Source organism: Pelmatolapia mariae, linkage group LG5, assembly GCF_036321145.2.
Source record: "Pelmatolapia mariae isolate MD_Pm_ZW linkage group LG5, Pm_UMD_F_2, whole genome shotgun sequence".
Classification (NCBI taxonomy): Eukaryota; Metazoa; Chordata; class Actinopteri; order Cichliformes; family Cichlidae; genus Pelmatolapia; species Pelmatolapia mariae.
Window position 1 is genome coordinate 3,264,432 of NC_086231.1, and position 23,203 is coordinate 3,287,634.

Below are 23,203 nucleotides of genomic sequence, written 5' to 3' on the forward strand. Positions count from 1 at the left end.
GTCACAATAGTTTATTTTGATTTGTTTTATTTAGACTTTTGCAGAAATATTTAAGCACTTTTTGAAATGACGTAATAATGTAAAATCATCAGTTAACAGCATAAACATACTTTCAGTCAAATTCCAGAATCAATCATCAGCAGCACACCCCAGACTGGCTTAGTGCCTTAAAAATCTAAACTAAATGGCCTGTATTTGTATAGCGCTTTACTTACTCCCTATGGACCCCAAAGTACTTCACACTACATTCAGTCATTCACACACACAGGCGCCACCGGGCCCTCTGACCACCACCAGTAGGCAACAGGTGAAGTGTCTTGCCCAAGGACACAACGACCGAGACCGTCCAAGCCAGGGCTCGAACCGGCAACCTTCCGATTACAAGACGAACTGCTAACTCTTTAGTCGCGATCGCTCCCTGAACTAATACCAAAGGCACATGCATACTAAAGAAGGCACATTATACAAAAAGTTCATTATCATTTTTCAGCATCTGTTTTATCAGTGCTCGTGTTTAATACAGCTGAATCAATGTTGAATGCATTTTAGCTCCAGATGTTTGATGTTCTAACAGTTTACTTGCAGATATTCATCCACACTCAGTCATACACAAACCTCTCAGGTCGCTCTCTTATGGTTTGGTTCCTTTTGTGTCACTTTAATGTTTTACTGTCATCACTTATTCTATTATCTTCTTTACCATCACATTACATTAAAAAAAAATACAAATAAGGCAATTTATATCAAACAGCTCTGGGACCAATTTGAATTTTTTACAGTTTCATCACATCTGTGCAGGAAATAAAAAGTTCTTAATAACACTCCAGTGTACAGCTTCACATCCTGGAAAAAGTGGAGTGGAGCTCTGTGACGTGGAGGTTTTCTTCCATCTTTTGCACAACTTCAGATCACTGCAAGAGAATTTTAGAAGTGGAGAGAGTCGTCTGTGTGGTCTTTGATTTTTATAATAACTGGATGCTCTACACTGTTCCTGTGACTTTGCAGCTGTGGGATTGCAGAAAAAAAATACTTAAATTAAATCATAGCTGTCTTTATCATATGCAGACTGTATAAATTATATTAAAATTCTCTTTACATCATTTATCAGAGTAATAAAACACATTTTTATCTGCTCTGCCTGGTTTGCCTTTCACCAGCTGTTCTGTCATTTCAGGGACAGCCACTCCTAACAGCTCTGTTTCTGCACATTTATTACACATAGTTAAAATTATATTATAACACAACCTGATGAAAATGGACTGTTGTATCCATATAAATAAAGGTTTCATAATGTATCTGTCGGAGCCAAAGGTAGCCCTGTTCACCAGCACCAACTTCTCCATTTATTCCTCTCAGCATTTATACATTTTTTGGTTTGTGTTTTAGACCTGAAGCATTACCCTGATATTTGGATCCTGAAACAGAGGTGATTTAATCCAGCTTGAAATATGTAGATTTTCAAATGACTATTATGCTATTTCAAACGAAATCATTACATAAATAATAAAGATAACTACCAAAGAAATGCTACGATAGAAAAAAATAGACACATACATATGCTAGGATCATTCTATTGTGACACACCTGTGTTCAGCTGAACAGTTAAATATATATTTGAATAGGTCATATAGATGTCAGGGCCCTAGGCAGTGCAGTTTAACTGAGATCGGTCCGCTCGCTATGATTAAATAAAAATAATATTTAATGAAAGAGAAAATCTAGGACATGATTTGAAAAATGTGTTTGGAACTTCAGTGGGAATGTGTTTAGTTGTCTTTAAAGGAGGGTCAACAAATTAGTGTGTGAGGTGGATTTTGTGTGGAAACTGAAACACTAACAGGAGAATTTCCCTCACATCACAGATTAGGTGACATCATTATTCAAACTCACCTCAAGATTTGCAGTAAAATTAAACAGCAACAAAAACTCCAATCATTCCAAAAACAACAGAAAAAACAGCAGCTTTAATCATTCCAGTCCCCGACCGGACATCTGAAACACAAAAAAGGTAAAGTTACTCTCACAGTATAACAGTAAACATGTATTCAACATAGATTACAACCTTTAAACTCAAAACACGTAAAAATTGATCTAAAGTGTATGACAGCTAACACTGATTTATTTATTTATTTATTTTTCTCCCCCTGTCCCGTTTGGATCTTTAGCCATCAGAATTGTTGTCTTAAGGCCAAGAGAGATGCCAAGCGGATTTACTTTACCAAGTGGATCATCATGGCCTTGCCATATTGGTCCATTTGATTGACCTTTATTATAATTATGTATTTATTTTATTTTCGGTTGTTACAGTCGGGACAGACATGACTGGGGGATAGGACAGGGAGAAAGAATGAAAGAAAGAGGGGGAGAAAGAAAAATAGAGGGGAGAAGAGATGGTGAGAAAGGGGAGAAGAAAGAAAGAGAAAACAAACAAAACACCTGGATCACCTGTATGGAGAAAAAAAAACAGAAGAGAAAACAAACAAACAAAAAACAGCAACATAATAAATACAGCACCATCACAATAAACTAGCTAGCAGTAGATAACAGTAGATACTAAATATTAAATGTTATTGTGCAGCACGCAAGATAGACAGCGCACAATGTGCTTTGAGGTAGCAGCCAAGAAAGGTGTAGTTTGTGTCTGTGAACACCCGTGTGAACACCTGTGTGGATAAGCACGCTTGTATTCCAAAGGTTTCTCCATGTAATGATCTGCTAGGGAGTGTGGGGAGCCATAGCCCCGTCCCCCAGGGCATGAAGCAGGTATGGAGGAGATCCAGGCCCCAGACATCTAGAGGCCCCAGAGTACGAGGACCCAAGGAGGACCACCAAAGGGGGGGGAACCGTGCCACCCTCCTGGGAAGAGCTGAGTAGAGCCCCAAACGAGAGGTCACCCAGCAGCCACAGAGCAGAGGCCAGAGGGGGTTGCAGTGGCGTGCCCGCGGGCTCTGCCGGCAGCCAGCTGCGCCAGAGAGGACCGAGCTTCAGGCCCAGAGGCCAGAGGCCTGAGGACACCCCACCCCCCGGAAGGGGCCCAGCCGGGCCACAGGCGCCAGGCCCCGCCAATCGGCCACCAGGAGTGAGCCGGTACATACATGAGTGCCCAGCCCCAGCCGACAAGAACCACCAGCACACCAACGTCTGAGGGCATCAGCCACCGGCAGGGAGTGTGGTGAGGGGAGATAGGCCTCCGTACTTTGGAGGGCCTGAGATGTTCCCAGAGATTTCGAGTCTAAGACCCAAACTGACATATAGGCACAGACGAACAGGCGCACGCAGACTCAAACGTATATTCCCACCCCCATATACACAACCAAATACTCGGCACTTACCCAACGTGTAGACAGACACAAATAGACACTGCACAGACAATCACACTCCCCAAACATACTCTATATCCCAGGTCCAGGTACCCCCGCCCCCCGAGGGGCAAGCCGCACCTAGACCCAGGAGGTGTAACCCTTCTCTCTGGGGTGGAGGCAAGCGGACCGCCTCCTTATCTGCAGTAGTAGGGAGGCCCCGCATCCCAGACCCCAATCTGACGGCCAGCACCTCCTCCCAGCCCCCCAGCCCTGACGGCTAACAGAACTGGGGTGAGTGAAGACCCCAAATCTCCCTCCGCCCGCTCATATGTAGTGTTGCTGTGTGCTGTTCTAAAGTGCATTTAAAACACAGGAGGGCATGGTGCATCCTGCCAGAGAGCAGCACGGCTCCTCCCGAAAACCCTCAGTGTCTATATGCATTAAAATTGAGGGTAGATAGGATAGATTACAACCTTTAAACTCAAAACACGTAAAAATTGATCTAAAGTGTATGACAGCTAACAGTGATTTATAGAAGAAACTCTGATTATCTGAAATCTCCCAGGGTACAGTGAGCGACAGAGTGCAGATACAGGGAAGTGTTGGGATGTGTGTCGGAAACCTGCTGTTTCATGAAACGAGTATATTGTAATTGTTAAACACAGAATCGTAATTCTTGTGTGATTCTTCTGATAGTTAATCATGCTTAATTCCTTGATGCTGATCAGAACATAAACAGGTGTAAGTTTAACCAATATAACAAATATGAAAATGTAAAAATGATTTAATACAATCAATTGTTCTGAGTACATTGTAATTAATACACACATACTCTCTTCAAAACTAAAAAAAGAAGATTATGTAGAAATGTTTATGTGAGAACGACCTAATGATAAAGCTGATTGAAGTAAAATTACATGGAGTGAAGCATATTCATATGTAACTGAATGTTCATATGTGATGGGATTAATAATAAGTCATGTTAAGTACAACATGGAGAAGAAGAAAATGTATCAAAGTGATTTTAAGGTTTAAACTTAAAACTGTTTAAGCTGTTTTTGTTTTTGTATGTGAAAAGTCAGAAAGAACATAAAGTGCGGCTGGACATTGAGTGATTATGTCAACGACGATGACTGGATGTTTATAGAGAAAGAGAGAGAGAGAGAAGGGGATTCAAATGAGGTATAAAAGAGCATGCCTAGGAAGATTCCGGGTTGTTACTTCCTCTAGTTCTTGGGATGAGCGGAAAACATCTGAAGATTTGGCTCTGGCGTCCACACTTAGAAATTATAGCAAGTAGCACCAGGGGAGCAACCAATGCCAACACTGTGGATTTATGATTTTTCACCTGCTCATTTTGCCATCTTGGATTAAGTCTTCCATTGTTTCTGACTGGAATACAAATTCTAAACTTGGCTCCTTTCCTATTGGATTATATCTGCAGAGACAGGTGCGTCCTGCCCATTCTTTTCTCTAACCTCTGTCAGCATTACCTCAGAGTAGGTTAATTTGATAAGTACAATTTAAGTGATTTGATTTTGCTTTTCGTTTGCTCCTGCTAAATTGCTTTAACAAAATATCCTGCACTAAAAAGTCTAAATTAGCGGTCCCCAACCTTTTTTGCGCCACGGACCGGTCTATGCCCGACAATATTTTCACGGACCGGCCTTTAAGGTGTCGCGGATAAATACAACAAAATAAAACTAGTACCGGTACCGAAAAAAGAAGATTTATTCATAACACACGTGAAAAGACCCAGGAAAACTGTGTTAACGATAAAAAACGATAACAAAATAACGCTGAAAACCGATAAAAACCCTGAAAACCATACATTTCACACCCGAGCCTCAACTCTCGCGGCCCAGTACCAAACGACTCACGGACCGGTACCAGTCCGAGGCCCGGGGGTTGGGGACCGCTGGTCTAAATTATGGACATTCCCTTTCCTCTGCCAGGAATCCCACTTGACCTGCAAGGCTACTCAGAGACAATGATTCCTCAGAGATAAACAAGCTAGACATCCAAAGGGAACAGACACAGAACTGGTTAAGTCCCCTAACTCATCGGTTCCATCCAATAACGGCACTGCCTACTGGGTTGTACTCATAGGATCAGACACTGGACTTATTAAACAGTGAGCTGATTATGACTTCCTGTATTGGGGTTCTGGTTCTATAAATCCACAGGATGAAGCTGCTTCCTCTTTCTGTGACCTGATGATCTTTAGTAAGAAGGATGTTTACAGCCTGTCCTAGCAGAATAATTAGAAAAGCACCAGCAAATACGCACAGTAAGTTCTTCTACATGTTAACAATCTGTTTAATTAGAAGAAGTGATTTACTCTTTGATAGGGCTGCATGATTATAGCAAAATATTATAATCACTATTATTTTGGTTACCATATTTTCCGCACTATAATTAAATCCTTTAATCTTCTCAAAACTCGACAGTGCGCCTTATAATCCGGTGCGCCTTATATATGAATTCTGGTTGTGCTTACTGACCTCGAACTGATTTTATGTGGTACACGGCGCTCAAAAATCTGTCAAAATGTTTAGTATGACTTTGGTAAGCTACGAAGCCGCACCGCTTGATGGATTGTCGGAGCATTATGGCTACTGTAGTCAGGAGTCTCGCGGCGTAATCTGGGTCCTAAACTCCGTCTTCTTCAGGTTACAAACTGTCTTAAAAAAATGATCAGCGTTGTAACAATTAAGTTTAACATCCAGGCATCCATGAAAACAGAATTTATTAAATTTAACGGAGTTAGAAGTTAGCAGGAAGTTAGCTCGCTAGTTTCCACCTAAACATGATACACCATGATCTGACTGAGAGATTTCTGCAAAAATTCAAACGTACAGCTCTGCTATCACTTCCAACATAAATGAAGACAGAAAACTAAACAGCAGTGACGTTTGTAGGGTTACTGAAGTTGGGCTAGCTGGTATATAATGATGTGCTACGTGATCGCTAGCTACACAGCTATGTTAGCATAACATAAACACAGTGAAGCTGGAGGATGAACGCTAACTTTTTTCCACTCAATAAAAGTTAACGTGAAGGCTCCCGATGGTTAGGGACAAATGCAATCGCATGGCAGGATGCTGTAAATGGACCAAACTTCAGTCAGGAGAACAACTGAGATAATCTATCCACAATACGAGGTTAGTCATTAATATACTGCAGCAACATGGGAATAGAGCAGCTGCCAGAGAATTCAATATTAATGAATCAATGGTACGGAAGTGGAGGAAGCAGAAAGAATGAGTTGAGTAAAGTTTGACTTATCTGACTGTATTGTTTCGCTTAACGACCCTTATAATCTGGTGCACCTTATGATCCGAAAAATATGGTAATACTGAGGGGACAATGTTTTTGCTTGTTCAGGATACAGTCTTGAGAAAAATAAAGGATGCATTATTAGCACCATCAACCAAATCCATTACTCCATTATTACTTCCAAATTTGGGTGGAATATCGACCCCTGGCTTCGCTCTATCATCATTCAGTGTCTATCACTGGGACAGGGATAACACTGGCCCATAAAACAACCAGTGTCATCACTGTTCTTAAAAAACCCTCTCTAGATCCCACTGTTTTAGATAATTACAGGCCTACTCCCAAAGATCCATTCAACAATATATCTGACAAATTCCCCTCTGGTTTCTGAGAAAATAGCACTGAAGTAGCATTACTAAAAATAATTAAACATATTCTTTTTTGTTTAGATCAGGGGTCACCTACATGGTGCCCACGGGCACCAGGTTGCCCGCAAGGGCTACATGAGTCGCCTGGGCTGTCCTAAAAATAGCTCATCATAGCGCCACTTACCAGTAAGCTTTATCTATTTTTGTTTTTGCTCTTCTTTTTTAAAATCACACTTGCACTGGTGTAAATTTGAAAGTGATAATAAAAAAAAAAAAACATTTGAGGCGACTGTGCCAACAGTAAAGTGGGACAATATGGAGAGACATTTCTGAACGTCTCACACAAGCTACCATGCTAACTAACCAATGGGCAGCACACTACGAGCGGAAAAAGCCTGCAAGTTAAAGGCAGGTTTGAGCAAACAGCAGTCTTTTTTCACAAGACTGGTGAAAAACTCCCAAAAAGCAACCGAAGCCTCATTTAAAGCCACACATTTCTTGATTAAGAAAAAGATGGCATTTTCAGACAGGGAGGTTTTCAAAGATGTAATGATGATAACTGCAAAAACAGTGCTTAAAGACGAAAAATATGAAACCGATGCAATCTCCACTCTCTCCGATGTCCAACTGGGGGCAACTACAATGGTTGAGTGTCGGCTATGTCCGGGAACTTGGCCATCAACTGGACTGGGATCTGGCAAAGTGCAGGTGGTTTAGCATCCAGTGTGATGAGTCTGTGGACAGCAGCAATACAGTGCAGCTGATGGTCTTTATCCACTAAAGGCAACTACGAGGGGAATTGATATCTACAACACAGTGAAGGAGTTTTTCACAGAGAAAAAGGTACCGTTGGAAAAGCTGGTATCAGTGACTACCGACGGGGCTCCTGCTATGATTGGCCGACATACAGGATTCATCGCTCACTTTAAGGGTGACACAGAGTTCCCAAACTTTATGCATTACCACTGCATCATTCACCAGCAGGCATTATGTGCAAAGGTGATCGGCTTCGAGCATGTCATGACTCCCATTGTGAAGATCATAAACAGCATCCGCTACAGAGCTAAACAGAACAGAACATTCAAGGTTTTTCCAACCTTGAATGTTCTGTTCTGTGTAGCAGGTCACCAACCTTGAATATGGTGACCTGCTATTACACATGGAAATCTGATGCCTCAGCAGGGGACGAATTTTGCTTTTGGGTGAAATCAAGGAGTTCATGCAATCCAATAGTGAAGACACCTCGCTGCTGGAGGACACTGAACATTTTTAATGGACTTTACTGGATAACTGAACCATTTGAATTGTGAGCTGCAAGGCAAAGGTAAGAGTGTTGCTGAGGTGATAAGTGCTTTAAATGCATTTAAAACCCAGATGCACATTTTCTCTGAGCATTTACAGAGAAAAAAAGGTGCTGCACTTTCTCTCTGTGCAGATGATGCTGAAAGACAATGCTTCTGCATCTGAGACTTTTGACCAAGTTGCAGAAAAGTACTCTCAAGTCATAAACTGACTTGGGCAAGAGTTTGAGAATAGGTTTTATGACCTTGATCAGCTTGAGCCATGTGTGCCATTCATTCCCAATCCTTTCATGAATGTGGACACAACATGCATTAATGAGAAACTAAGTGCAACATTCAGCTTGGATGCTGGAGTAGAAATCAAAACTGTAACATTGCAAAATGGCCTCCACCTCAAAGCCTATCAGGATGCACCAAACTTTTGGTGCCTTGTTGACACAGGAAAGTACAGTGGTGGATGCACAGCAGCTATGCACAGCCATCCTGTTTGGTTCAACCCATCTTTGTGAATCAGCTTTTTCTGACATGAACTTCATCAAGAACAAACACAGAATGCGCCTCTCTGACGCACATCTGCAAGACTCAGTTGCAGTGTCAAGTTATGCCCCAGATTACAGCACACTGGTGAACAGCATGCAATGCCAGGGTTCCCACTAACAGACAAAGAAAGCAATACCAGATGTTCTCAATGGCAACATGGCAAAGATGAATTTAATTATTAAAAAACCCAAAAGTGTTTATTAAATGTAACATATGATTTTATTTTAAATCCCTTCACGTTAATCAGTACCCAAGAAGCAGCTCTTATGACGGGAAACTGTTCTTGAAGTACACTGAGAGAGAGAGAGAGGGAGAGAGAGAGCTGTGCATGAAGTGGGATTTTTATCGTGGTGAAAGCAAAACAGCAAAAGTCAGAGGGAATTAATGACGACATTGATCAAATGTGAAGCGCAGTTTGCTGCTTCTTTTGCTGCTGGCTCGGTGAATTTTGGTTGGAGAGACAAAACCTGCAGCTCAGAATCAGCGCAAAAAGACGTAAACACAGCGCGGACCCGACGCATCAGAATCGCTGAGCTCCGACAGCGTGTCCGTCTATGGGCCGTCGGGTGAGAAAGCCGAGAAAGACAAAGCTGATTCTGATGTGTCGGGTCCGCTCTGTGTTTACGTCTTTGTGTGGAATCCGTGTAGCTGCTCTCATTTGTTGTTTGGTGTTTGCTGAAATAGTTTTGTGAGCTTTAATCTGAGAATCTGGCGTTTCTGGCAAAATACATTTACATTTAAAAGTCGATTCAGGATATCACTTTATTCAAGCTACTCATCTCTCTCTATCCACCTGCACTTTCAACTGGACCACGGCCAATCAGAGAGGTCCCGCCCCTGACTATCTCTGATTGGTTTAGTCCACAATAGGGGCATAATGTGTGTCTGTTGTTGACCACACGGAGAGTTGCAGAGATTTTTTATTTATTTTTTTGTTACCCGAACAGTTGGTCGCACTGTCGCACCATTGAAAAATTTGGTCGCATTTGCGACTCTAGAGCCCTGTGACTGCTGAGGTGTTTTAACACACATCTATTCTTTTTTCACCTGAGAAACATTTTGACAGAAACATTTGACTCCATGTCTTTATTATTTGATTATTTAATCTTTTATTTCCTTGCATATATCATTCTTTGCATTCAGCCTAAGCATATATTCACAGTTTCCAAAAGCAATAATTATTTAAATTATTTAATGATTAAAATGCCACTCACCGTTCAAATGCACATTGATTTCCGTATATATCTGATGGTGGATGTCCTTCTGTGTGGCAACACAGCGATAGTAGTCGGTCTTTTCCACAGTAGTTTTGAGGGTGACGTAAAAGCGCTCTCCTTTTTTAGAGACCTGCGGCTCCTCAGAAAGAATGGTTTGATTGTTACTGTTCCACCACTCCATTGTAGGTTCAGGGTAAGCACCCTTTACATCACACTTAAGCAGCGCCCAGTCATTTGTTTCTTTAAGATTTGTGACATAAGGGTCTGGAGCTGCACCTGTGAACACATAATATATTGCATAAAAACAATTGCAGTTGACCAGTAATTTTTTTTTCTTGTTCCGCTACTGTGAGTGCAGATGTGGGTTATGATGTGTTTGAGGAAAAAGAAAAGCAGAGTAGTAACAGTTATTATTTTAACTACACCAGAGGGATGATATACCTTTTGAGCATATTTAGTATGAGCATATAGTTTTCTATTGGACAAAACAGCAATGTGCAACGAACACAATGCCTTGGATAACTGATTCATAGTTACTGAAATGATTATAAATTAGGTAATATAGCACAAAAATATCTGTAAATATTTACATATAATACGAAAAAAATTGAACTGTTTATAAAGATACTTTTCATAGTTGTTTCCAAAAGAAGATAAAGGTGTTGGCGGAACAGTCTTTACCTATCAGTTACGTATGAGTTTACGTTTACACACGAGGATGTAAATATCACTGACATAATCTCAAACAGGACTCACCTGGGACGTTTCGGACCTTTAACCTTTTGAAACGCAGAGGTTGTATGCGACCCTAGTTTGCATGTAAAAATTAATAAATAACCATACTGTATATTTTCATGATGACCGGAAACACTGATACAGAAATATTATACGTCATTTGAAAGCTCAGACATTCGTTTATCAGTAGATTCATAAATCTCAGCGAAAGATTTGCGACATAAAAACAATAACATTTTAATTTACGGTAGGAAGTAATTACTAACTTTAGTGCTAGCCTGTAGCATCACCGGTAAAAAGCAATTTACTGGACTAAAACAGGCCTTTAAAGGCAAAACATGAACTCCTTAAAAAAAGACTCCAAAGATTAATTTCGGCTCGTTTGAGTTCAACCGGGAGTAAAACTAACCTGAAAAAAGGTGAACTCTTTCTTTCATAAAGTTTTATCGGAGCTATGCAAACGTCTAAAACTGCGACAACAAAGTTGACTTTAAAGTATTGAAAAAAGAAGTTTACTAATCAAGTTTGGTATCTTGGAAATCTGTAAACGCCAAAGAACAGAATTAACCAATCCGCATCTCTCTCCGACATAAGACGACAAACTCACAAGACCGTTAATCCATGCAGTCAATCACAGAAGAGCATCTTTACGCTAGCTACGGGCGTGTTGGATTGACAGATGCTGTCGTCCAGTAGACACTCACCGCAGTGAAAACATTCTCAGGTTGAAGCCGTGGAAATCACCTGTCTCACCATATATGGAAGTTAAAGTAGTTAGCCTCGCTGTTACATTGGCGCGAATACAATTCATAGAAAATTTGTTTATCCATTGAAAAAGACCCGATTAACAGATAATAAATGTGTAAATCTTTACTTCAGTTATTTTGAGAAGTATTTTTTTATTTGAGTTTAACATTTAAGAACACTTAAAGTTTAAAAAACTGAATGAATCCTTATTATTTGTTAACTTTGGAGAGATTTTTGTGGAATTTTGAAGTAATTTGTTAGAGATGCTCCTCTTTGCACTTTTGACTAAAATCTGTAATATCTAAGAGCCACTTCTATATATCAGCATGAAACCTGGCATATTTATTGTAGAGAAAATGAAGATGATATCCTGTAAATTTCAGCCTCCTAGCCCTCTAAATGAACGATTAACTGTATATAACAGATGAAATAAAAGCTTAAAAACATCAAGGCTTCAGTCATTTCCTGCATAATCCTCAAACAAATGATCTGTGTTAGAGCTAAAGGTAAAACTAACAGACTACATTAAATATCACAGATTTTACTTCACAGTGATCAAACAGGAAGTTATCAGCTATTTATGGTTTGGAAATTATTATAAAGTTTATTCTGGTAATTCCATACATGCAGAAGTGCACATGACTGTGAGAGGCTCTAACAGATTAATATGCCCTCTGAAAGGAAACAAACACACACATGTTAGAGGTGACTGTGTTATCATTAACTTGGCAGTCAGTTTAAACAGTTGTGTGTCTGAAATACAAAGAAAAAATAACACTTATTCATTAAGTTATAGTTTATTTTATTTATTCCAATTTATTTTGTTTATTGAACCCTATGGATACCTCAGATTTTTGGTAAGTAGACAGGTGAAGGGCCAGCATGCACATGGGAAAGTCTCAGCTTTGTTCACCAAATATTGCAAATATCACTGCAGATGTGCTGTGGGGGTGAGAGCCTGCCAGATGTGCATGCTGACTGTTTCATCTGTAAATAATCAGCTGATTTTTAACAGCACTCACCAACAACAAGCTCAATGCGGGATGTTTTTACACTGGGCTGCATCACTGGAAAACTACAGGTGTAGTTTCCATTGTCCTCCAGCTTAGTTTTATTCATTCTTATGGAGGCGTTGCCGTACTTCAGCAGTTCTGGAAAATGTGAGACTCGACCTTTGAATTCATCATCTTGACCTTTATTAAATGTGCCGGCATCAAACATGAACACCTCCTTTAGAGGAACTGTTCCTTCCTTTTTCCAGACAAACAGTTTTTTCTCAATGTTCTCATTGGTGCTGAGGGAGCAGGGTAAAATGACATCATCATCTTCCATCACAATCACTCTGCTGTCAGGTGGTCCTGAAAGACAAAACATGAATTAAACAGTTTGTTCAGATACAAAGTGATGAGGATATAATGAGAGTCATTTATGAGTCAGACAGCCAATCAGAAGAAAGTTCACGCTTGATTTTTACTAATCATGAACTCAAAACAAAAAGGTCCAAGTTTAATTTTAAAGAAAAAAAAAGCCACAAAAATATAATCAGCAAACTTTTTCACTATAAAAATCATATATTTTTAGCTCAGTTCCCCTTCATAAAAACAAACCAATTAAAATGACCTGGACAAAAATTATGGTACCTCTAGAAAAGAGTAAAAATAAGATGACTATAGGGACGTTAAACTTGTAATCAGTCAGCCTATTTAAAGGGTGAAAAATAGTTTATGTGCTGTTTGAAGTCCCTGCACCTCACTGAACCACTGAGCTAAGGAGAAAGCTGTCTCAGGTGATGAGACTGACAATTAAAGACAAGCATGTTAAAGGTAAATGCTATAAGACTGTCTCCAAACAGTTCCTGTGACTACAGTACAATATACTGTATTAATCAAGTTTTTAGGCCCACAGGACTGTAGCCACCCTGGACATGAACTGATGACTGATGACAAATTTTATCAATAAGTTCCAGAGATTAGAGGAGAACTCCAGGTGAAGTAAAGTGTAAAATCACACCATCCGTTACTGTTTGAGCTCAAGTGGACTTAATGGAAGACGACTGAGGAGGACACCAGTGTTAAAAGCAAATCACAAAAAGCATGAATGGAATTTGCCATTTAGTCACTTTCTGCAATGTCACATCAGCTCTATGTTCACAGATGCAAAAATGAAGCTTATAAAGAAAATAACACAGCGCCTGCTCTGAAACATGGAGGAGGCTCGGTTATGTTCTTGGGCTTGCTTTGGTGCAGTTGGCACAGAGTGTCTTGAAATGTCAAGACTATCAAGGCATCCTGGAGTGAAATGTAGTCGCCAAAAGGCAACCTTCAAACCTGAGACAGCTGAAGCAGTTTTCTCCTGAGGAGTGTTGACAGGTGCAGACGTCTCACTGAGAGTTACAAGAATTGCTTCATTACAGTGATCGCCTCCAAAGGTTGTGTAGCAAAGTAATTAAGGGGACCATTTTTTTCCAGAACAATTTCATTTTTTAATCATTCTGCTGAACAACAATTCAAAAGCAATGTCTGATTTTCATTAGTTAATTTTCAGTAAATGTTTATTGTCATAAAGTTCTTTCTTTCTTTTTAATTGAAGGGTCCATATCTGTATATTTGATGATACTGAAAAATGATTCTTTCTGTGTTTCCTGTATTATTCATCCTCTTCAGTCTCAAGAATACTGATTCCCAGTATCTCAGCTGTAACAGTTGTCTATAAGAGTTTATGCCAGGAGTTCAGGGCAGCTATTTTTGTTAGCACACAGACATGCTCTAATCATATAGCAATAATCAATAACATCAACAGCTTCAAAAACACAAAGTGCTCAAATATCTAATCTTCATCTTTTGGGCACTCAGCAAAGTCTCTGACAGCACGGCTCAAATCCAAAGTCCTCGTCCTGCTCTCTGCTCTCCTTCCTCTTTTAAGCAGCACGTTTTCGCTTTGCTTGTTAAACATAATTTAAAATGCTGTTAACTGCTCTGTAAGATGCTCACTGAACAAAGTGCTGCATCACAGATGTCAGAACACAGAGGGAGAGGTCCATTAAAGTGAACTCTCTCTCTCTGTAAATGGACTGCTGCTAATATGACTGCATCCTCTTGATGCAGTATCTTTACACAAACGACTGCATGTGAAGTAGAGGCACACTCATTGATAGTCACTTTGACTGACTCCTTCCTGCCTTTAGTGCTTCTTCCCCATCACACATTGTGCTTTGTGTGCAGGGTTGACAGACGCGATGAGGAAAGTGAATAAACGAGAGATTCTTAGAAACACACGTGCATGTACATGACACGCCTCATCCGTTTCCTGAAGATGCTGAAACTTGACTTTCTCGCTCAAACGTGACTGAAAACAGACAAATATCTAACCTACTGTCGTTACCACAAAGCTGTGTGGAAAGATTGTGAACTCATTTCTTAATTTCTGATTTGTTGCAAAGATCTTCATACTTTTGTGTTTATGGGGAAAACAAACACAGTTGTGGGCTCAGGAGAATTTGGCAAGATCACAAGAAACGTATTAAACTCATAAACATCCAGCAGGTCACCAGTGAGCCACATGTGCTAGTGTTAGGTGTAGCCTGGCTTTTAGCTACACGCTAAACAAGCAGAGTTTCAGAAAGTAGAAGATGTTGCCTCTCAGTTCAAGTGTCTCATGAGCATTTTGGTCTTGCAGTTCTTCTGGGATGATATTTCTATTTTAGTGTGGCAAATGCATTAAAAATTCATGTAAAGAGATAAAAGTGAACATAACCCTGCCCCTAACCAGGTCACCAGGACCAGGTGGCTCATCAGAGGTTAAAGAAAGTTTGTGTGGCAGCAGGTTTCTTTATTTCCACGTGATGAAATATCACTAATTCAGGCAGCAACAGTGTCAACACTGTGAGGCCAAAAATGTTTCACTGATAAAGATTTGAAACACATCCAGTCTGTGTCCTTTTCACCAGCTGAGCTCTCAAAAATCTTCCTGCCAGTTTGAACCTGCACATCAGAGTCGGTAACAGCCTCATGTTAATGGGCCACACAGTGTTTTAACTCTGACTGTAGAAACCTCAGGAAATGGAAATGGAGCCTACTGTTCGTCTTTGTAGTCATCTTAATCCTACGGGGCCTCTTCACTCATTGAATCACTCGCTCTGAGAACATGGGCTAATTTTCTTTTCCTTGTCGATATAATTATTCAGGCCACCTTCTCTGTGCACTGGTGCACCTTGCAGAACAGAGTTTAGTGTGAAGGAAGTGTTTGATAAAGATGGACAAAGAAAAGAAAAAAAAGTGGAGCTGAAAAGCTGAGAGAGAAACAGAAAAAGAAAATAGAAACGATGCAGCCAAATGTGTCAAGTTAATGGAGACGTTAGCTGTCAGGGCCGCTGCACCATCACCAGCAGTACGACCAACACTTTTAACAAACCCTGGAGGTTCCACGTAGCTGCTGTGGTTAGCACTAGCTAACAACATTAACTGCCATCACCCCTGTCTCTAGTTGGGCCAGACTGTTGTGGTAGAAGTGAAGGAGAGAAACACAAAGACCTATTTTACTTACCTAAGTCCTGCTAAGTAACACATCTTTTAAACAGAAAATTGTTTTTTTGCATGCACTACTCAGTGTGATCATTGCTTTATGTGCACATATTTAAGCTGGGTGACTGATCACGGTGGGTCACCTGGGCCAAAACTGCCAGGGCCAATTTTTTTGTCCCAGTCCGGCTCTGAGTGGGATCAATAGTGAGCAGCATGGAGATAATGAGCCGACCCTGGAAGAAGAGTGGATCTGAACTAGATGATGCCCAGCCGCCTCCAATCACAGATGCACCTACTGAGCTGAAGATGGAGATTGTGCCCAAATTCAAGGTAACCACCTAACTGAGGGCACAAGTCCCCAGGCTTACACTATCAGAGGCGATGCTCACTGATGTGAACATTGATCTACGCAAAAGAACAGCACAGAGGCTCTGATCATACTAGCACCAGATCCACAGAGGCAGGAGTCTACCACAGCCTACAGGATCCACACTGCAGACTGTGCAAAAATGTCCCGGAGACTTTTCAACACAAGACTTTTTAAGCTGTCCCAGCTTACATCTGGGATAGCGTACAGTGAGCACCACAACCAAGAAGCTGGGAAAGTGTACAAGAACATCTGTGCTGCATTGAACTAGACGTTCAAACGTCCCAATGGGAGACACCACCAATGATGGTTGAGAACAACAGGGCTGTGGTTCTGAGGGACTTCAGTTCCACACAGGCAAGCAGCTGCTGAACAACCAACCAGATACTGTGGTGGGTAACAAGGAGCAGAAGACTGCAGGTGTGATAGAAGACAGTGACAGGAACAAGCAGTGTGAGGAAAAAAGAGTACAGGGGCCAAAGAGCTACAACTCAGAAACAGGAAGAGAGACAGAGTGAGAGAGAGTGAGAGAGAGAAAGTGTGTGTGGTTAATTATTCTCTATTTTATCGACCCACTTTAAGATAATATAAAACTTTGGATGCATTAAAAAAATCGCATTCAGTCACAAACAAACGTCACACCGTGTCAGCAGAATGAAAGCCGAAGTGTGTTTACAGGTTAAAACGCGTCAGGATGGAATAATGAGAATGTCTGATAATGGATCATAAACACTAAAGAGAATAATTTCGTTTCATTGTTGAAGATGCTGCACATTAATCTGCCCTCTCATTGTTTTACATTAAAATGCGGCTGCGTAAAAAGCTGATGTCACAGGTGTAGATGCCGCAGTCAGCCACCCTGAGCAGCGTTAAAGCTCCATCCGCTGCTGTGAAACGTGACTGCGCCTGCACACATGATCAGTCTAAATCAGTGAGTTTCTTACCGGATTCAGCACCAAACGTCAGTCCGGACAAAGTCAGGAAACAGAAGCTCAGAGACAGAAGTGGTAGAAGCTCCATGTCTGCAGAAATCCTCTGAGGATCAAACAGCATCTCTTGAAAAAAGGAGCTCGGAGCCACTCCTCTCCCGCACTGACGCTCTCCAAAACACTTTGTTTCTATTCTCTTAAAGTAGTAAACCACAACTGCACTTCCGGTGTGATATGTCGCAACATCAGCGCCTTTTAGACGAAATTGTTTAACAGCGACAGTTACACAGAAACGCTGACAGGAGAAAGATTAATGAGCAAAGATGGCATCTTATTGTAAAAAGGTCAGGCTGAAGTAAAGAGAAAGGACGCTCCCACCCCGGAATCTGCAGCCTTTAAGGTCAAAGACAGCTGCAGGTTTTTTTTTTTTACACTAACATGACCTATATGAAGAAAACACACACACACACACACACACATATATATGTATATATAGATTTTACTTTATGAAAATGAAACTTGGCCCAAGCTGAGGCTGTTCCTGCTCCTCCTCATCCTCATTAAACATGGTCAATGACTAAATGATGACGTCAGTGTATGTACAATAATCCCTGTGAGTACACTACAGTAACCACTTCACACTTCTTTCTGCTCTTGGATTTATCTGAGCACAGAAGCTCCGCCCACCAACCCATCAAACCTGTTTGTTTGAGACAGTCTGGGATGAACTGAGGGGCTGCACCACTGCTCAGTATGAGATCACATAAGAACTTTTTAAAACTCTAATAATGTTCAAGAATAAAAATATGTGCAATGGGCCAGTATGCCCACTTTAATGGACTTATGAACAGTTCAAGAGTTTCAGGTTAAAACTGTTGTATTGATTAGTGTTTGTTTATGGATGTTAAAGCTGCTGTGTGGTTCACATCTGTTCAAACAGTCAATAAGCTGTTTGAGACAAAGTTATTCTGGTCGTTAGAGTCGTCTTCCTCCTCCTCTGGCTGCCCTCTTTAGGAGTCGTCTGCCTCCATCTCACCCTGTCCAGAGCCTCCTCCTCTGTCACATCAGCCTGTCTCCTGCACTGTCTGTTGCTTTGGATGGCTGACCCTGGAGGCCTGTGTTAAAAAGCAGGATTTTGGTTTTCTGTGTGACGGCATAGGTTCACTTCTTATTGGGGTAAATCACCATGATGAATGATGTAGCTGCACCGGAGCAGGTTAGATTCTAGATTAGAGATAATCAGAAAATAATGTTACCATTCCTGGACGATCTCTCGTACCTCTGTGTGCTGATAGTGGGAGGGTCTAAAGACTTTGTGTTTCCCTGATGAACATCAGTAATAAATACAGATTCTTAGACACAATTCCTTGATGCATTTTTAACTTCTTGGCTGGTTGTTCTGTGAGCGGTAACATAAATCTGACACTTATTACACCCACTAAACCTGAACCTAGGTTGGAATTCAGTTTTTGCAGTTATTCTTTGTTTGCTCAGAACATTAAACTTCATCTAAAACAATAAAAACTAAAACCATCTTGTACAAATGGAAACATAAATTTATTTTAAGACTTTATTAGAACCCTTCAGATTTTCTTGTGTCTCAATGATTCAGCCTGTTCATTCACATATTCACATTTTTGCTGGGTTTTCGTCTTTACTTCAAAAAGTTTATTAATATCGCAGTTCATTTCCAGTCTTATTGACCAAAACATGTAAAGCACTCACACAGATTCATACAGTGTTTTGAACTCTAAACTACTGCACAGAGCTGTTCCTCTCACACTGCTGATTTGTCTACAGCATCTGTGTTACTTCTTCTAACCTTTTCACGTTTTTCTACTTTGTAAATTCAGCTGCTATGATGACTGTGATTGGTCGGATGTTTCCAACGCCACCTCTTTCACATGAACACGCTCATGCTTAGAAACTTACAGACTTTGGGTCAACTTAGCTGATAACCAGCTTTGTGTGCCTTCTTATCCTGATCAACAATGTTATGTTAGGTTAATCCAGATAACAAAAAGAGACCCTGGTTATCTTGACCTTGCTGAGTAGAATGATGTCCTGGTATTCAAAGTCACTGCCTCTGTTCCTTCCCCGTTACACCTGCCTCCCTCTCATTCACACACATGTGAATACATGGACTGACTTCCATTCCTCTTCTCTCCAGCACACACCTCCACCTCTCCAGGCTCTCCTCCACCTGCTCTCTACTCTCACAGTGTCGTCTGCAAACATGAGAATCCACAGAGACTCCTGCCTGACCTCCTCTGTCAGCCTGTCCATCATCACTGCAAACAAGAAGGAGCTCAGATCCTGATGTAATCCCACCCCCACCTTGAACTCACCTGTCATTCCTACGGCACACCTCACTGCTGTCTCTCTGTCCTCACACGTCCTGCACCCTCACACACTTTTCTTTCACTCATGACTTCTTCTTGCAGAACCACAGCTCCTTTCTTACCATCTGCTTTCTCTGATCCACAAACACACAGTGAAGCTCCTTCTGGTCTTCTTCTCCATCAACACTCTCAAAGCAAACATCACATCTGCAGAGCTCTCTCTCAGCATGAAGCCAAACAGCTGCTGACTGATCATCACCTCTCTTCTTAGCCTACCTTCTACAGCTCTTGCCTGTATCTTCATGGTATGGCTCATCAGCTTTATCCCTCTGTAGTTACTACATCTCTGTACATCACCCTTGTTCTTGGAAATCTCCATTCCTCAGACATCTTCTCACTCTCCCAGATTGTGTTGAATAATCAGACAGTTAATCATCTGGACTAACCGTCTTTCCACTCTTCATTTTCTTCGCGGTCCTCACTTCCTCTTTCATAAAGCTCTGTACTTCCTCATTTACTAACCGTCCTCCATCCATCCTCGTCTCTCTCATGGAGCTAGAAATGAACAGAATAGATCAGTTTTAACCAAAATGTTTTATTGCTTCTAATTAACATGGCCACATTAACGTGCAATAGGTCCACATTTCTGTCCATAATAGGAAAACACAATAAACCACTCATGAATCATTGTGCACACAGCTAATCTAATCTAACATGATCTTAATTAATAGGACGTGGTGGGAAATGGCGTGGGTTAGATTCTGAAGAACAGACTTTATGACACACTTTGGCCTTTATACCAGCTGATTTTTCAGATTGCGCCTTGTGTAAATAAGGTTTAAATAAAGTTTAGTCTTTTTACAGCCAGTAATGTAATGTTTATGAGAACCTGAATATGTGGGCTGATAGTTTCATCCACCCACTCAGGATGAAGGAGTTGAACTATGAATCTACTAAGCCCTCACAGGATTAACTGACTGTAAAGTTAATAGTTAAAATATTGATTTGGGATTGCTACTGAACGTGTGTATTTTATTATTATTGCTGAGTGTTATCTCAGGATTAAATACAGGGATGATTTATGACAAAGGCTACAAAGTCAATAAGGAAAAAAGATTGTCAGTTCCACTCTCACCTTCACTTTGTATGACCTCAGTTTGACGAAAATATGTCCAAGAACTGACGGCCTGTGGAATAATGGCTTTGTGTGTCAGCATTATTATACACACAAGCACTGACAGCATATTATCTTCAGTTATCAAAAAAAACTGTGACAGTGGAAGAAGTATACAGATATAGGAGTTATATTTTCTGTAAGAATCTCCGACCTTTGTGGCTGTGGAGGAGAAAAAGGAGATTATATTTTTTACAACAGAGCCATATCTGTGTAAACATGTGGGACGCACTACTTATTAACCTGCAGTGACTCAGGAACATGCAAACATATAAACAAGGTGAGTCATGAAGGTGGGCGAGTAGAAATAAAGAAGGATGAAATTTCCTGTTCAGTGTAAAAGACCAGCCTTTGTTTAAAGATGAAGAATGAAACTCTGTATGAAATGTTTAGTTGTGTTTGGTTTCTGACCTCGAGCTCAAAGCACAGATGATGGCATGAAAGGATGATGCTGACTGAATGTGACTGAAGAGCAGAGCTGGAGGAAAGCTGCATGTGTTCGCTGTCATTCGGGGGTTCAGGCTTTTTTGTTTACAGTCAATCAAGTTTTTTATCAAAGGATTTCATCGCTTGCTCGGTGCATTTAAGACATTTTAAATCGAAGTGTCACCAGAGCTGTGACCTCTTCAGACCTCATCCTCTTCTCCATCATGAACCTTTTCCAAATTGTGTCTGTGACTCTCAGAGTAGAGCTTTGGGCCAATTCATACAGCAGCCACGAGGCTTTATGGTTTCTAATTCCTAAAGTTCATTTCAGCTCTACTACATGCCAGAGAGTGAAGATAAAACCTAATCAGAGGCAAATCTCGTGGCTGCAGTCGGCTCTCTTCCTTCTTGTTGATTTTGGGTTGATCTACAGTGACAAACATAAAAAAGGCAAAATTTCAGAGCAGGAGAAGCACACATACTTTCTCTGAGAAAGTCTAAAACGATTCAGCGAATAAGAAGTTAAACCAGCTTCAGCTCAGATGAAATTCTGCACATTTTCTATAAGAACTGCAGCCACATGGCGCCAGACTGGGAACAGGTTTGTGAGGATTTTTGGGACTAAGGAGGTACACAAGTCAAGACAAGTCATATGATTTATTTAGCACATTTAAGCACAGCAGACATTGATCAAAGTGCTTCACAACAAGTACAAATCAAAGAAACAATAAAAAGTTTTAAAGCAATAATAGTAATGTTTTAATAAATAAAATTGGAGGATAAAATACAAATGATAAAAGTAAATAATGATAGAAAAAGTCATATAATAATAGCAAAAGAGATGCACTGTGAAAACAACACAATAAACTGAAACTAATCTGAAGCTCATGAGGAGACGTGTGTTTTCAGGGGGAGTGGAGACGGTTAGTGAGGAAGACCTAATCTGAGGAGGAAGATGATTCCAGAGTTTTGGCTGAGCTACAAACCTGGAATTACTAGCAGCTGCTGATCAGTGGACCTGAGTGAGCGCCACTGCTGCACCATCATGATCGCTCATCTCAGAGCTGCAGTCCTCTGGTGAATTTCACCCAGCAGTGTCAGCATCCAGGTCCTCCACAGGAAGTTGTAGCACTGACACATCAGCTCCCACTTTACGTTTATCCAACCGACTGAAAGCATCTTCTTCTTACACTCTATTCAATTGAATTCATTTTATATGACACCAAATCACAACAAAAGTCACCTCAAGGTGCTTTATATTGTAAAATAAAGACTCTACAATAATACATAAAAAACCCAACAATCAAAAAAACCCTATGAGCCAAGCACTTGGTGACAGTAAGAAGGAAAAGATAAATTTTAATAAAATGAAATCTTTAGCAGAACCAGGCTCAGGGAGGGACAGTCAGCAGCTATGATGGGTTAGGGGTGAGGGGAGAAAGACAAGATAAAGACAGGCTGTGGAGGAGAGTCAGAGATTAATAATAACTAATGATTAAATGGAAAGTGATGCATAAACACATAGTAGCTAAAGAAGAAACACCCAGTGCATCATGGGAATCCCCCAGCAGCCTACGTCTATTGCAGCGTAACTAAGGGAGGATTCAGGGTCACCTGGTCCAGCCCTAACTATATGCTTTAGCAAAAAGGAAAGTTTGAAGCCTAATCTTGAAAGTAGAGATAGTGTCTTTCTCCTGAATCCAAACTGGAAGCTGGTTCCACAGAAGAGGGGCCTGAAAACTGAAGGCTCTGCCTCCCATTCTACTTTTAAATACTCTAGGAACAACAAGTAAGCCTGCAGTGTGAGAGCGAAGTGCTCTAATAGGGTGATATGGTACTACAAGGTCATTAAGATAAGATGGGGCCTGATTATTTAAGACCTTGTATGTGAGGAGCAGGATTTTGAATTCAATTCTGGATTTAACTGGAAGCCAATGAAGCGAAGCCAATACAGGA

General features: G+C 40.7%; 2 protein-coding genes across 4 annotated transcripts in view; both read right to left on the minus strand.

Annotated features, from left to right (window-relative positions):
• LOC134626885 (V-set and immunoglobulin domain-containing protein 1-like) overlaps window positions 1–23,203 on the minus strand; it is a 92,418-nt gene that overhangs the window by 37,700 nt on the left and 31,515 nt on the right. The window lies entirely within an intron of this gene.
• LOC134626884 (butyrophilin-like protein 10) lies at window positions 76–17,446 on the minus strand. Of its 2 annotated transcripts, none has more exons than XM_063472774.1 (5): window positions 17,321–17,446; window positions 12,512–12,847; window positions 10,005–10,283; window positions 1,891–1,992; window positions 76–911 (listed from the first exon to the last, which is right to left on the minus strand). In XM_063472774.1, exons 1-4 carry the CDS (start codon window positions 17,427–17,429, stop codon window positions 1,910–1,912), a joined length of 807 nt encoding a protein of 268 aa, XP_063328844.1. In that variant the 5' UTR covers window positions 17,430–17,446; the 3' UTR covers window positions 76–911; window positions 1,891–1,909. The 2 variants fall into 2 exon arrangements, with proteins under 2 accessions (XP_063328844.1, XP_063328843.1); XM_063472773.1 differs by having other exon boundaries at window positions 76–1,005.

Bases quoted from the DNA above. Each gene is read 5' to 3' on its own strand.
- LOC134626884 (XM_063472774.1), bottom strand. From the start codon at position 17,429: ATGCTGTTTGATCCTCAGAGGATTTCTGCAGACATGGAGCTTCTACCA. The intron at 12,848-17,320 runs GTAAGAAACTCA...TTTGTCTTTCAG, and splicing joins GACGTTTGGTGCTGAATCCG to GACCACCTGACAGCAGAGTG. The intron at 1,993-10,004 runs GTGAGTGGCATT...TTTGTGTTTCAG, and splicing joins AATCAATGTGCATTTGAACG to ATGTCCGGTCGGGGACTGGA.